The sequence below is a fragment of the Sminthopsis crassicaudata genome, chromosome 2, assembly GCF_048593235.1.
Source record: "Sminthopsis crassicaudata isolate SCR6 chromosome 2, ASM4859323v1, whole genome shotgun sequence".
Classification (NCBI taxonomy): domain Eukaryota; kingdom Metazoa; phylum Chordata; class Mammalia; order Dasyuromorphia; family Dasyuridae; genus Sminthopsis; species Sminthopsis crassicaudata.
The window spans coordinates 597,500,535-597,513,639 of record NC_133618.1 but is presented as its reverse complement, the minus strand read 5'-3'; the positions used below and the strand labels follow the sequence as shown (position 1 = coordinate 597,513,639).

The window sequence follows — 13,105 nt, the reverse complement described above, 5'->3', positions numbered from 1 at the left end:
CTATCATAGATCAAATACTAGTGAGAAATTTAACAGCATGCCTATGGGCAGACCTGCCAAAAAGAAAATTTCTTAGTGTGTATGTATATGTATGTGTATGTATGTGTACACATGTTTTTAAGGAAAGCTGTTACTTGAAAAAAAGTAAATGTGATTTTACACAACTCTTTAATGAAAGCTTATAAGCTCTTTCCTTACACTTTACATCTATTTTTATAAGTTCTGCAGTAATAGAAAACACCAAGTTGTAAAGATATGTTTAACTGTCATTCTGAAGCTGCTGCCCAAATCTTTCATAGCAGACTTTGCCTCTTTGCCTTTTCTTAAACAATATTTGACAAGTGCACAAGTCATAGGATTAAAACCAGAAGCAATGAAATAAGCCCTTGAATCTTCCGCTCACTGTAGAGACAAGATGACATTAAATATCTATCAAGTATCAGAGGAGGAATTTGAACTTATATATTCCTGACTGCAAGTAGCTCTCTTTTAATTATGGCACACAGCCATCACTGCCTAGAGAAGAATCACATATATTAACCTTAAAGGTTGAGAAGAGAAGAGATGGATAAGTGTAAGAATGCAGGAGACAACTGTTTAAGAACATTTCAATTCCATTAGCATCCCAATTATGTCCAAAGTATATAAATGGTATTCTAATACAGCCAAAATTCCCTATGTTGCTTATTTTTCATTTTAAAATGTGATAATCTAATTAAGTAATAATTTTATTACATAATTTAATAATTAATTTTAATCTACCCCAGAGGGAAGACTGTGGGAACTGAGTATGGTTTACAACATAGCATTTTCACTCTTTTTTTTTGTTTGCCTGCATTTTATTTTCTTTCTCATTCTTTCCTATTTGATTTGATTTTTCTTGTGCCGTAAGATAATTCTATAAATACATATACATATATTTGATTTGACATATATTTCTACCAAGTTGGCACACTAACAATCAGCTTCTGCTTGAAGACCTCAAATGAAAGATGGCACAGGAAGGCCTGAAAGCTCTAATTGTTAGATAGGTCTCCCCCCCCACTCAATCCCCATTCTTACAACAGGCTAAAGTCAATCTCCTTGGAATCCCCCGCTCCCCCTTGGTTTCTGGTTCTGTTCTCTGGGATCACATGGAGCAAATCTAATCCATTCCCTATGTGACAGCCCCCAAACAGAAGAAGAAAATGATCATGTATCAAGAGTTTTCCAGGCTAAATCATCCTAATAGTCTAAGGCTGCATCATTCTAATATGCCATGGCAAATTGTGATGTTCCTCAATCTAGGATAGACTAGAAATCCTGGTTTGTAAATTTCTGTTGAGTCAAAGGCAATGGAAATTGGAAGATCTTTCTTCATCTCTGAGAAAGGATATATTGCATGTTCTCTGCTTCCTATACTAAGAAGGTCCTTATTAGCAAAGACCTTATTATTTTTTTTATTTGAGAAAAAAGAAAAACTTTTTTCAAATTTAATTTTAGAAAAAAGAAAAACTCAAATCACAGCCTGTCATGGAAAATAATATGTTTTTTCAAATGCTGAGTAGCTAGTATCCCAGTGCTAACTTCTATTCTCTAGTATTGTGTAGTCAGTATATTCCTTAAGAACTAGCCCCAGATTGCAAGAAAGAACCATTAATCTGCTCAGTGGAGAATGTATTGAAGGAATAAGGTTGAGAGAGTGATAAACTACTATTGTTCTGAAAATGACTAAGACCTTAGGCTAATATCCTGAAATGTTGGAAGTACATTACTCAGCTAGTGCAGGTAGCACACAGAACCTTGCAAAGTATTTTCCATAGGTTAGTTACCTGCAATCACATTTCTTTCATCAAACTTGATTGATCTGCAAGGGCTTCTAACAAGGTAGTTAGGGTTAACTGTCCTTTCTGATAAAAAATAAAAAAATCTTATTTTCACCATAAGCTCTTCATGCATACATCAGGAGACATGACCAGAGGGACTAAAAGAAGCAAAAGTGACAATGTCATAGACAAGTTAACTTACAGGAAGAGTGGATGCTGGGAAAGCTCTTTCGGCCCTCAGACACCAGATCAGGATCACCTGTGCAGTGCATTTCAGAGTTCATTACTCCATCTGGAAAGCAGCGGTAAAAGAAATCGGGACGAGGTCTACAAAAAACACCATGGATATTTTAAATATGAAAAACTGCCATTGTAAATATGCCTCCTACCAACTCTTCTGTCATTCTCCTTTTCCCCCTCCCCTTCTTACCCCCAAAAGCCAGTGCTTAAATCCCCTATGCCAGCAAAAAAAACCTGAGGTTTCTCCTGTATCATTATGGGTTATTCTACCTACATAGTCCTTTAGTTAAACTGCTGTTCTCCACATCCAAGACTTTGGAGGAGCTTGACAATCTGTTGTATTAATGATAGTTAAACTCACAGCCCCATGTGGTTTTAGATTCCACATCTTGCTTAACTTAATGTATTTCCTCAGGATGCTGGAGTTTATTATACCTGACTGAGAGAACCCTGAGTGTGCTAGAAATAGTGTCTTCTGCTCTGGCTTGGCAACTGATGGTGGAATTCTCCAATAACCCAATTCAAAGATTTTCCCCCCTTAATGGCCTCTGTAGGCCAAATTTATAGCATTTCTAAAAATAATTAAACAAACAAAAAAATCCAATTTTGTTTAAAGAGAGGAATTGCAAAATATAGTGAATACAATGGATAACTCCAATCTCCAATCTATTCCTAGTAGAGTAATAAACAACCAGCATCCATGCATCTGGAGGGCTGAAATGAGCCATCTAGATATCGAGATATCTAGTGAGAACAAGTCGTAGGCCTCTGCCTGCCCAAAAAGAAGGCCTGAGCTTACAAGCGATTTATAAGGGTATACAAATATTTACCTTCATAGCTATTCTCTCAAATAAAATAGAAAGAACAGTTTGGATATTTTATTCAAAATATACTACAGAGGGATTTGTAAGGGATTTCCCTAAGTGGCTGGGAAGTATTTTCTTAGACTAAGCAGCCTTTGTAATAGGAAACCAACTATAGATTGTTAGGCTTCCTCAAAATTTGGAATGGATCCAAGGATGGACAGCAACGACGCTTACTGAATAAATGATTGTTGAACTGAATTGCCAAGGATTGAGCCCCAAACAGCCTCTTTAAGTTGTCATAAAACCTACAGGTCCTTCCCCATCCAATGCATTCTGATCAAAGATTAAGCTACGATGTCGTTATAGAAGTTTGCTCTACATCACCTCAATATTTAAAGCCACTATTTTCAACATTTCAGGACTTACCTTCCAACTATTAATTTAATAGTATTTGTGCAGACTCCATTCAGAGCTAGAGCCAAGGAAACCGCTACAAAACAAAACCAAACAGACAGAAAAATAACAACCTGGCTAAGAGTGAGCAAAAAAAGTAACTGTTAGTACACTACTATTTAATTGATGAGTCTTAGAAACATGAGTTAAATGAATTTTCCAAGGATAGAAAAAAACAAGAAAGAACCCTGTTTTTTTTTTTTTTAATTATCGTTATTACTTTTGCTAATTAATAGAGAAATTCAGGGCATTTTAAGCAGAATGAAAGTTCCTCTCTTTCAGAAGAGTTGGCTAATGGAAATAAAATATAATTAGGATTAAGTATTGGTATACATCTTATCAAATTCCCTGTCCTTTCAGTTCAAAATCTCCTATTCTTACTCACTAGAATCCCCAAATCACAAGCCATCCATCACTGGTTGGCTTGATTCAAACTGATTGACTACTGCAGCATATTTGTGGTTCTTTTTATTGGTAGCAAGACAAATTCTTTTTTTATTTTTCTCTGGCAATCTTCTCAGGCATAATTCCAAGCTGGGCCAAGCAATAGCTGCAATACCACTTCAAAAGGCACCACTGGTCCCATGCTACTACCTCACTGCTGACCATATAATCACTCCTCATTATCACCATCGCCACCACCGTTTGTTCACCTATTACCCACCTATCTCTCTACCTTCCCAAAGAAAATCAATCTAGAAGACTAGCTATAGATATCAAAATATTTTGCCTGTGTGACTCCTTTTTACATAAAGCAGAAGGAATTGCTGGAATATTTTATTCAAACATACTGCAAAGGGATTTTCCCCAAGTGACTCAGAAGGATTTTATTAGACTAACAACACATATTCCAAAGGATATTACAAACATGATTGAAAGAACTTTCCCCTTCAGTGGCATCTCAGAACAATATCTCTCATGTTCTCTCCATTATTTTAGAAGCATTGTGCAAAAGGTGCAGTTATTAAGACTGATTTTATGAAAGATTGAATGCTTTTGATAAGTAATAAAATCTATATATCTCACTTTTATTTATATGTTGAATAATAAAGATTGTAAGCTATCATTTTACTATGGCACAGTATTAAATTTTTAGAGATTTTATGAGGTTCAATGAGAAGATGGTGTAATTCACTGAGACAGAGCTAGTAAGGGAAGGAGGTGACACTGAAGCACACTTTAGAACAATATTAAATTAGTTTGCTATAGGGGAGGGAGAGTATCACTTAATGGATGGCATGCTCTTTAAGTTCAGAAGTATGGAGGTGAGAAAAACAAAGCCAAGATTGATTAACAAAGCCAAGACTAGTGGATTAAAGTCAACAGAATGAGAGCTTAGGAGGGACAAATTAAACTAATATGATTACCAAAGGAAAATAAACTGTCCAAATATCAGATGGCAACTGCCTGTTTATGTGGCAGAGAGGAAGATAGAGGCTGTCTTAGATAAGGAATGGATTCAGCCATGTAGTGATGTTGTCAAAAAGCTAAGGAGACAACTGGGATACATAAATAAGATTTCTGAGTAAAATTTTTTAAAAATTATATTCAGAATTACATACATTCCTACTAAACAAAAGACCTCTTTTCTTCACTATGTTAAAAGCAGAACTGAAGAGGCTAGGGATCATGCGACAGAACCTTTTGAAGCCATTCTCTCCATTCTCATCAGAATATCTGCCTGACAGTTAGTTCTTCTCCTAGCATTGATTTCTGAGATCACCTTGAATGATTGTGGCCTTTTCCTATCAAAATTATCATTGTGATTTCCTAATTAATACCTTGATTATGGCACAATATCACCATCAGAAATTTCATGAGTTGAGAGTTAATATGGCATATTAAATTTTGAGATGTCCACAGTGACATATTTACTGCATCTTCCCTTTAAGATCATGGATTTGGGCGGTTTTTACTTGCAAAGGGAACTTCTTATAAAGAGTTATTAGATGCCCTTTTCTTGACAATTTGTCAGGATTCACCAACCTTGAAGTCCATCCAAATCAGTCCCAGATATTTCCCTCTGAGAAATAATAGCAGAACACTGGAGCAAAGATACCTACTGGTAGATGATTTCTCTAAAAGCCAACTTACTCCTAGAAAACAATTATTTTTTTTCTCTGTGTGACACATTCTAGGTTAGATTAAAATAGAAATCTCCTGTTAATTCTGGTAGGATTCATCCCCCAAAGTGGAGATAAGCCAAAAAAATCCATACTAAAGATTACCTTGTTGTTGATAGTTAATGATTTAGTTTAGAAACACTAATTTTAACCTCTTATAGCAATACTAGTCAGAGGAAAGGGAGTGATCCACGATACAAATTCAAAATCAACTTTAAGAGATTTATATGGTCAGTTTTTACTTTGAGTCTGGCCAATGAAAGTCACCTATGAGAAGGTTTGTATTGTTGGAATACATAAACTATATCAAATTGCATACCATTTTAGGGAAAGGGATGGGAAGGAGTGAAAGGAGAAAATTTAGAACTCTAAATTTTAATTATATTAATAATTTCATTAATAATATTAAAGGAAATAATATTAAAATTATCTTTAGATGTAAGTGCAAAAATTATTAAAATTACTTATCACAAAAATGCCAGTACAGGAATTTATTTTAATATTGCTTCATTATTTAAACTGATAAAGTATAGGCTAAATCTTACTCCTTGAAACTTAGCTTCATTCAATAAAAACTCAATATTAAATGATGATCCTACAAAGCAGATTTAAATTTTTTCCAAAGATCTGTGGGATAGGGCAAATTCTATTAAATAAAAAAGAGCATATTAAATAAGAATACTCTCATTCAGACAATTTTTAAGTTAAAATTTAAAAATTAACCAGAAATCCCAATGTATAGAATTATCTGAACCTTCTTAAAGAGATTATAGTATGTTTATTTGTTTTATGCTTATATATAATCATCCTAAAAATGCAGAGATAAGAACTAGGCTTAGAACAAAATTCTCAATCATTTTTATATAACAAGCTTCTATTTAGGAAAACTGACTATGCAATAATACAGACTACTGTTTTAATAACAGGAAATAAAGCATATAGTATTCAATTCTAAAATGTCCAGCTAAGGGAGATTTAATAAGAGAGAGTGAAAAGATCTAGGGGAAATATGTGTGTGATACATACTGCCGTATGAATACCCCAGTTCCAAAGGGAGGTAATGAATGACAAGCATAAATACAAAATCCAAAGAGGAAGGAAAATCTTTTGAAATGACAATGTATGTTTAGATTTGGGAGTCCAGGGAAGAAGATGAAAGACAATTGTTAAAGGAATGGTTGGATTTACCAATGGAGGTACTAGGCAGTATATCCCCAGTGCCTGAGTAAGTTTTAATCATGACATCCTACACAAAGACAACTTTCTTGTTATACAGAAAATTTCATAATCAGGAAATGGTAAAAACAATTCCATGCCTGGACACTATCCTTCAAGGAAAGTTTTTATCTCTCCTATGGTTATGACTCCATTTATCAAAGAACATTGGAGACATAGTTTGTGGCAGGGAACTTGTAATGGAAACCATGACTAAACCCAAAATTCACTGAGGTAAATATTCTCATGTAATTGTTATTTTTAATTGGGTATATATAACATTATAAAACATGATTTAGGGGCAAATTACTTTAATTAATGTTGCCTTGACTGATAAAAATAGCTAGAATGCTATAGATACAAATGGCCTTATTTGGGTAATTTAGATAAAAATATGGTTTCAAATACTCAAAAGTCCAATAGTAATGACAAAAACAAAGAAATGATTTAAAAAAGAAAAAAAGTCAAACTGCTTGTTGGTTGGGGCTTAAGAGAAACAAGCAATTAAAATAGAATTCTTTTCAAGTAGTAGACATTTAATAAATGATTATGGATTAAATATATTCATAAAGAACATCTAAGATTTAAGTCATTAGAATTTTTCCTAAATAAAAATTCCTAGAATTTTCCTAAATAAATTTAAACCCTCCCAAAACTTAGTCCAATGAGAGGAAAAAGGTAAAAGTGTGGAAGAGCCTAGGAAATATTAGCTTTATTTCTTTTGTTCTGTTTTCTTAATTTTCTTAACCAACTATTATATTATCCAAAAATGATCATGTAATCTATGACTAGCTTCTTCAGTATGGATGCCATTAGTCACATCTGTGGAGAGGACATACAACAGATATACTTCCAATAACAAAGTTTTCCAATAACATTTTCTTTGTTGCAAAAGGTTATTTTTGCCTACTTCCCCCAAAAAATAAATAAATAAATCTTGATCCACTGCTTACACATAAAGAGAATTTGATCCTCTCGTGTTTGGTGCAATGAACAGTTATCAAGTGGCCACTGATTAGAAAATAGACATCTTGTTAATCAGGTATTTTGTTGGATCAGATTAAAGCTCAGCTCTGTGTCTGTGTGTGTTTTGAGATTCTTTATACCTAATAATGATCTAATAGATTTCTGTTTCTTCATTGAAAAAGTATCCAGCTCATACTTTACCTAAAAAGGCCTCTTTAATTTCAGTCTTGTCAGTGCGCCGGATGATTTTCACCACAAAAATGACTGCCAGGGGTGTGAGGAAAGAAATTGCCTGCAAGAAATCACAAATAATCCCTCAGATGAACAGCAGGTTACTGTCAAAAGAGCTGATTGGTCATTAGTTCCAGCTAACTTCATTAGAATGGCCAGCTAAATGATCTTTATTGAACTAGTGACCTCAAGCAAAATAGGCTGATTTATAACCATAGATAGAGCATTGTACAGACTTTAAAAGTTTAGGCCTAATTGTGGGTTGTAATTGATTTGTCATTGCTGGAAGCTACATTTAAAGTGGTAGTTTTTAAAGTGAAAACAAACAATCCATAATTATGATGACTTATCTTCACCAGAAACTCCACCAGTGATTTCCATTGTCAAATTAAGGTGTTTCAATTGTAAATATCTTCTCTCTGTACTTCTATGTATTTGTCTGAGTCTTCATGACCCTATTTGGAGTTTTCTTGGCAAAATTCTCTCTCTCCTCCTTCCTTTCTCCCTTTCTCTCTTCTTCTTTCTCTTTCTCCCTCCCCCCTCTCAACATTGTGTGCCATTTTGTTTTTATTTTCAGACATAGCGACTCTTCATGACTCTTTTTGGGTTTTTTGGGCAAAGATACTGGTGAGGTTTGCCATTTCCTTTTGCAGTTTATTTTTACAGATAAGGAAATTGAGGCAAGCAAGGTTAAATGACTTGCTCAGGGTCACACAGCTAATAAGCATCTGAGGCCAAATTAGAACTATTTGGTGTTTTCCTGACACCAAGCCTGATTCCCTGTCTACTGCACCTAGAAGTGGACTTTGTTATAGTTACAATCAATAAGTTCATTTCTCTCTCTTCCTTTTTTTAGCACATTAGGAGTGGGATTGTCTCCTCTGCTTTAGAATTAAGCCCATTCCCTTTGCCTGACTCCTCTACTGCTTCCCTTATGATTATATATATACACAAAAGACTAGATAGATATTTATTTATGACCTTAGAAGTCCAATTTTGTCTAAGAGTCATTAAAGGAACAGAAAGAGACAAGATTTGGACTTGGGTATTAAAAAAACCTATAGGATTAGAGAAAGAGAAGAGACATGGCAATTTTTAAAATTGTAAGAGTTAAAGGTAAAGATCATTTTTAAAAATTAGAGGGGGTAAAAAGGCAGGAAAGGAAAAGAAAGCAAGAGAGAGAGAGAGAGAGAGAGAGAGAGAGAGAGAGAGAGAGAGAGAGAGAGAGAGAGATGAGAGAGAGAGAGAGAGAGAGAGATTGAGAGAGAGAGATTGAGAGAGAGAGAGAGAGAGACAGAGAGAGACAGAGAGAGACAGAGAGAGACAGAGAGAGACAGAGAGAGACAGAGAGAGACAGAGAGAGAATGGGGTCAGTAGAATAAAGTAGGCAAAAGATTGGGTTGGGATAAGGAGGAAGAGGAAAAGGAGCATCTGAATCAAGAGATGGGTTTGGAGACAAGATTAGCTGAAGCAAAAGAAATTACAACTAGAGGACTGAGATTGATTAAGAAAAAGAGGAGGCAGGGACAAAATCCAAAAAGAAGAACAAGATTTTATTCTTTCCTGAAATACAAATTTTGATAACTAAATCCTATTTTCATTAAATTTCTTTTTAAAAATAATAACATAATAGTATTTATACAGTTGAAAATAATAATCATAAATACATGGATGAACTCATCTATAAATCAGCAGAGAGAAGCAGAACAAGTTAGAAAGCAAAAACTCAACAATTTGCCACGTACAATCTATGAAATACACTAAAAGATTCACACAGAAGTAAAATGGAGGGTAGAAGTAGAATTTATTATGTGTCAACTGAATCCAAAAAAAAGCAAAAAAAGGCAATCATAATCTCAGATAAAATTAGAGTAAAAATAGAAATTATCACTATGGATAATAAATAAGAAGATACACATACTTAAGACATAATTAAATCATGTCAGTATTAGATATATATGCATTGTATGTCATAGCATTAAATATGCAAACAAAAAGTTAATAAATTTCAAAAAGAGATATATAGATAACGTCAAATTAAATTTGAAATTAAATTAAATTTAAATTAATTAAATTAGTTTTTAAAAAATTAATTTATTTAATTATTAATTAAATTGATACATTTTAAAATAAAGTAATTAAATTAACTTTAAATAAAATTAAATTTAATTTAAAAATCATAAAATATGATTTTTAAAAAAACTGAAAACACAGAAATAAAAGGGAATTTTTAAACATAATTACAAAAGTATCTACTTAAAAGAAGAACCAGCATTACTTATGATGGAGAAATGTTGTAAGCATTCTCAATCAGTCTGAGGATAAAATAAAGAGAAGTATGACCATTATGTCTATTCAAAAAGATGAAAAAATGCCAGATATAATAATAAATCAAGCAAAACAAATTAATGTACTAAGCATAAGTAAAATGCAATCAACACTATATTTGCAGAAAGGATGATGTTTTGCTTGGATAACCCTAGAGAACAAGCAAAAATTCAATGGGGTAATTAATAGCTTTTTATAAAGTACTAGAATGAAAAAAAAAATCCACAGCATTTTTTTTCTATTTTTTTTTTTTTTTGCTAACAAAACCATGAAAAATAACTGGGGAGAGAAATAGTTAAAGTCATAACAAAATGTACTAAGTTTATTGAAATTAATGTACTAGAATCTATAGACAATTTATATAAATACTAACAGAAAATAATTTGTATAGAATTGAAGTTTAAATAATTTAAGAAAGATTTATTGTTCATATCAATGATTAACCAATATGATAAAATGTGTATATTATGCAATTGGAGCTATGCTAATCTGGAAGAATAAGAGGTCAAAAATATCAAGGAATATAATTAAAAATAAAAGTAGAGGAAACAAATTATCACTCTTTGTGGATTATGTGATAGTATACATAGAGAACCCCAAAGATTCAACTAAAAAGCTATTAGAAATAATCCACACCTTTAGCAAAGTTGCAGGATACAAAATAAATCCACATAAATCATCAGCATTCTTATATGTCACTAACAAAATCCAACAGTTAGAGTTACAAAGAGAAATTCCATTTAAAGTAACTACCAATAGTATAAAATATTTAAGAATCCATCTGCCAAGGGAAAATCAGAAACTAGATGAGCAAAACTACAAAACACTTCCCACACAAATTAAGTCTGATCTAACCAAATTAGAAAAATATTAAATGTTCTTGGATAGGGCGAGCGAATATAATAAAGATGACAATACTACCTAGCCTAATCTATTTCTTTAGCGCTATACCAGACTCTCAAAAAACTATTTCAATGACCTAGAAAAAATAACAACAAAGTTCATATGGAAAAACAAAAGGTCAAGAATTTCAAGGGAATTTTTAAAAAATCAAATGAAGGTGGCCTAGCTGTACCCGATCTAAACTTATATTATAAAGCAGCAGTTACCAAAACCATTTGGTATTGGCTAAGAAATAGACTAGTTGATCAGTGGAATAGGTTAGGTCCAAAGGACAAAATAATTAATAACTCTAACAACCTAGTGTTTGACAAACCCAAGGACCCCAGACTTTGGGATAAGAACTCAATGTTTGACAAAAATCGCTGGGAAAATTGGAAATTAATATGGCAGAAACTAGGCATTGATTGATACTTAACACAGTACACTAAGGTCAGGTCAAAATGGGTTTATGACCTAGGAATAAAGAATGACATTATAAATAAATTAGAAGAACATAGGATAGTTTACCTCTCAGACCTGTGGAAGAGGAAAGAATTCATGACCAAAGAAGAACTAGAGATCATTGTTGATCACAAAGTAGAAAACTTTGATTATATCAAATTGAAAAGCTTTTGTACAAACAAAACTAATGCAGATAAGATTAGAATGGAAACAATAAACTGGGAAAACATTTTTACAGTCAAAGGTTCAGATAAAGGCCTCATTTCCAAAATATATAGTGAATTGACTCTAATATATAAGAAATCAAGCCAATCTCCAATTGATAAATGGTCAAAGGATATGAACAGACAATTCCCGGATAAAGAAATTGAAACTATTTCTAGTCATATGAAAAGATGCTCCAAATCATTATTAATCAGAGAAATGCAAATTAAAACAACTCTGAGATACCACTACGTACCTGTCAGATTGGCTAGAATGACAGGAAAAGATAATGCAGAATGTTGGAGGGGATGTGGGAAAACAGGGACTCTGATACATTGTTGGTGGAATTGTGAATACATCCAGCCATTCTGGAGAGCAATTTGGAACTATGCTTAAAAAGTTATCAAACTGTGCATACCCTTTGATCCAGAAGCGTTGCTACTGGGTTTGTATCCTAAAGAGATCTTAAAGAAAGGAAAGGGACCTGTATGTGCAAGAATGTTTGTGGCAGCCCTCTTTGAAAACTGGAAACTGAGTGGATGCCCATCAATTGGAGAATGGCTGACTAAATTGTGGTATATAAATATTATGGAGTATTATTGTTCTGTAAGAAATGACCAACAGGATGATTTCAGAAAGGCTTGGAGAGACTTACATGAACTGATGCTGAGTGAAATGAGCAGGACCAGGAGATCATTATACACTTCAACAACAATACTATATGATGATCAATTCTGATGGACGAGGCCCTCTCCAACAATGAGATGAACCAAATCAGTTCCAATAGAGAAGTAATGAACAGAACCAGCTACACCCAGGGAAAGAATTCTGGGAGGTGACTATGAACCACTACATAGAATTCCCAATCCCTCTAATTTTGTCCACCTGCATTTTTTATTTCCTTCACAGGCTAAATATACACTATTTCAAAGTCTGATTATTTTTGTTCAGCAAAACAACTGTATGGACTTGTATACATATATTATATTTAATTTATACTCTAACTTATTTAACATGTATTGGTCAACCTGCCATCTGGTGGGGGGGGGGAGGAAGGGAAAAATTGGAACAAATGTTTTGGCAATTGTCAATGTTGTAAAATTACCATGCAAATATCTGGTAAATAAAAACTATTTAAAAAAATAAAAGTAATATAATTTAAATTATCCCAACCCAATCTTTTGCCTACTTTATTCTACTGATCCCATTATCTATCTATCTGTCTATCTATCTATTTATCTATTTATCCATTCATTTACTTTCTTTTCCTTTCCTTTCCTTTTCTGTCTTTTTACCCCCTCTACTTTTTAAATAATAATTAAAAGCAATATAATTTAAAAATATTAAAAGCAATAGGAAAAGGGGTCAATGCTACTAGATCTTAAACTAT

At 33.1% G+C, this 13,105-nt stretch overlaps 1 protein-coding gene across 6 annotated transcripts in view; it reads right to left on the bottom strand.

Annotated features, from left to right (window-relative positions):
* PLPP4 (phospholipid phosphatase 4) overlaps positions 1-13,105 on the bottom strand; it is a 291,598-nt gene that overhangs the window by 88,793 nt on the left and 189,700 nt on the right. For 5 of the 6 annotated variants that reach the window (XM_074295738.1, XM_074295737.1, XM_074295736.1 and 2 more), the window contains 3 exons: positions 7,810-7,900; positions 3,278-3,341; positions 2,008-2,132 (listed from right to left, as the gene is read on the bottom strand). In XM_074295738.1, the coding sequence (XP_074151839.1) occupies positions 2,008-2,132; positions 3,278-3,341; positions 7,810-7,900 (280 nt within the window). The remainder of the gene's footprint in view (positions 1-2,007; positions 2,133-3,277; positions 3,342-7,809; positions 7,901-13,105) is intronic. The other variant, XM_074295734.1, reaches the window with a different exon arrangement.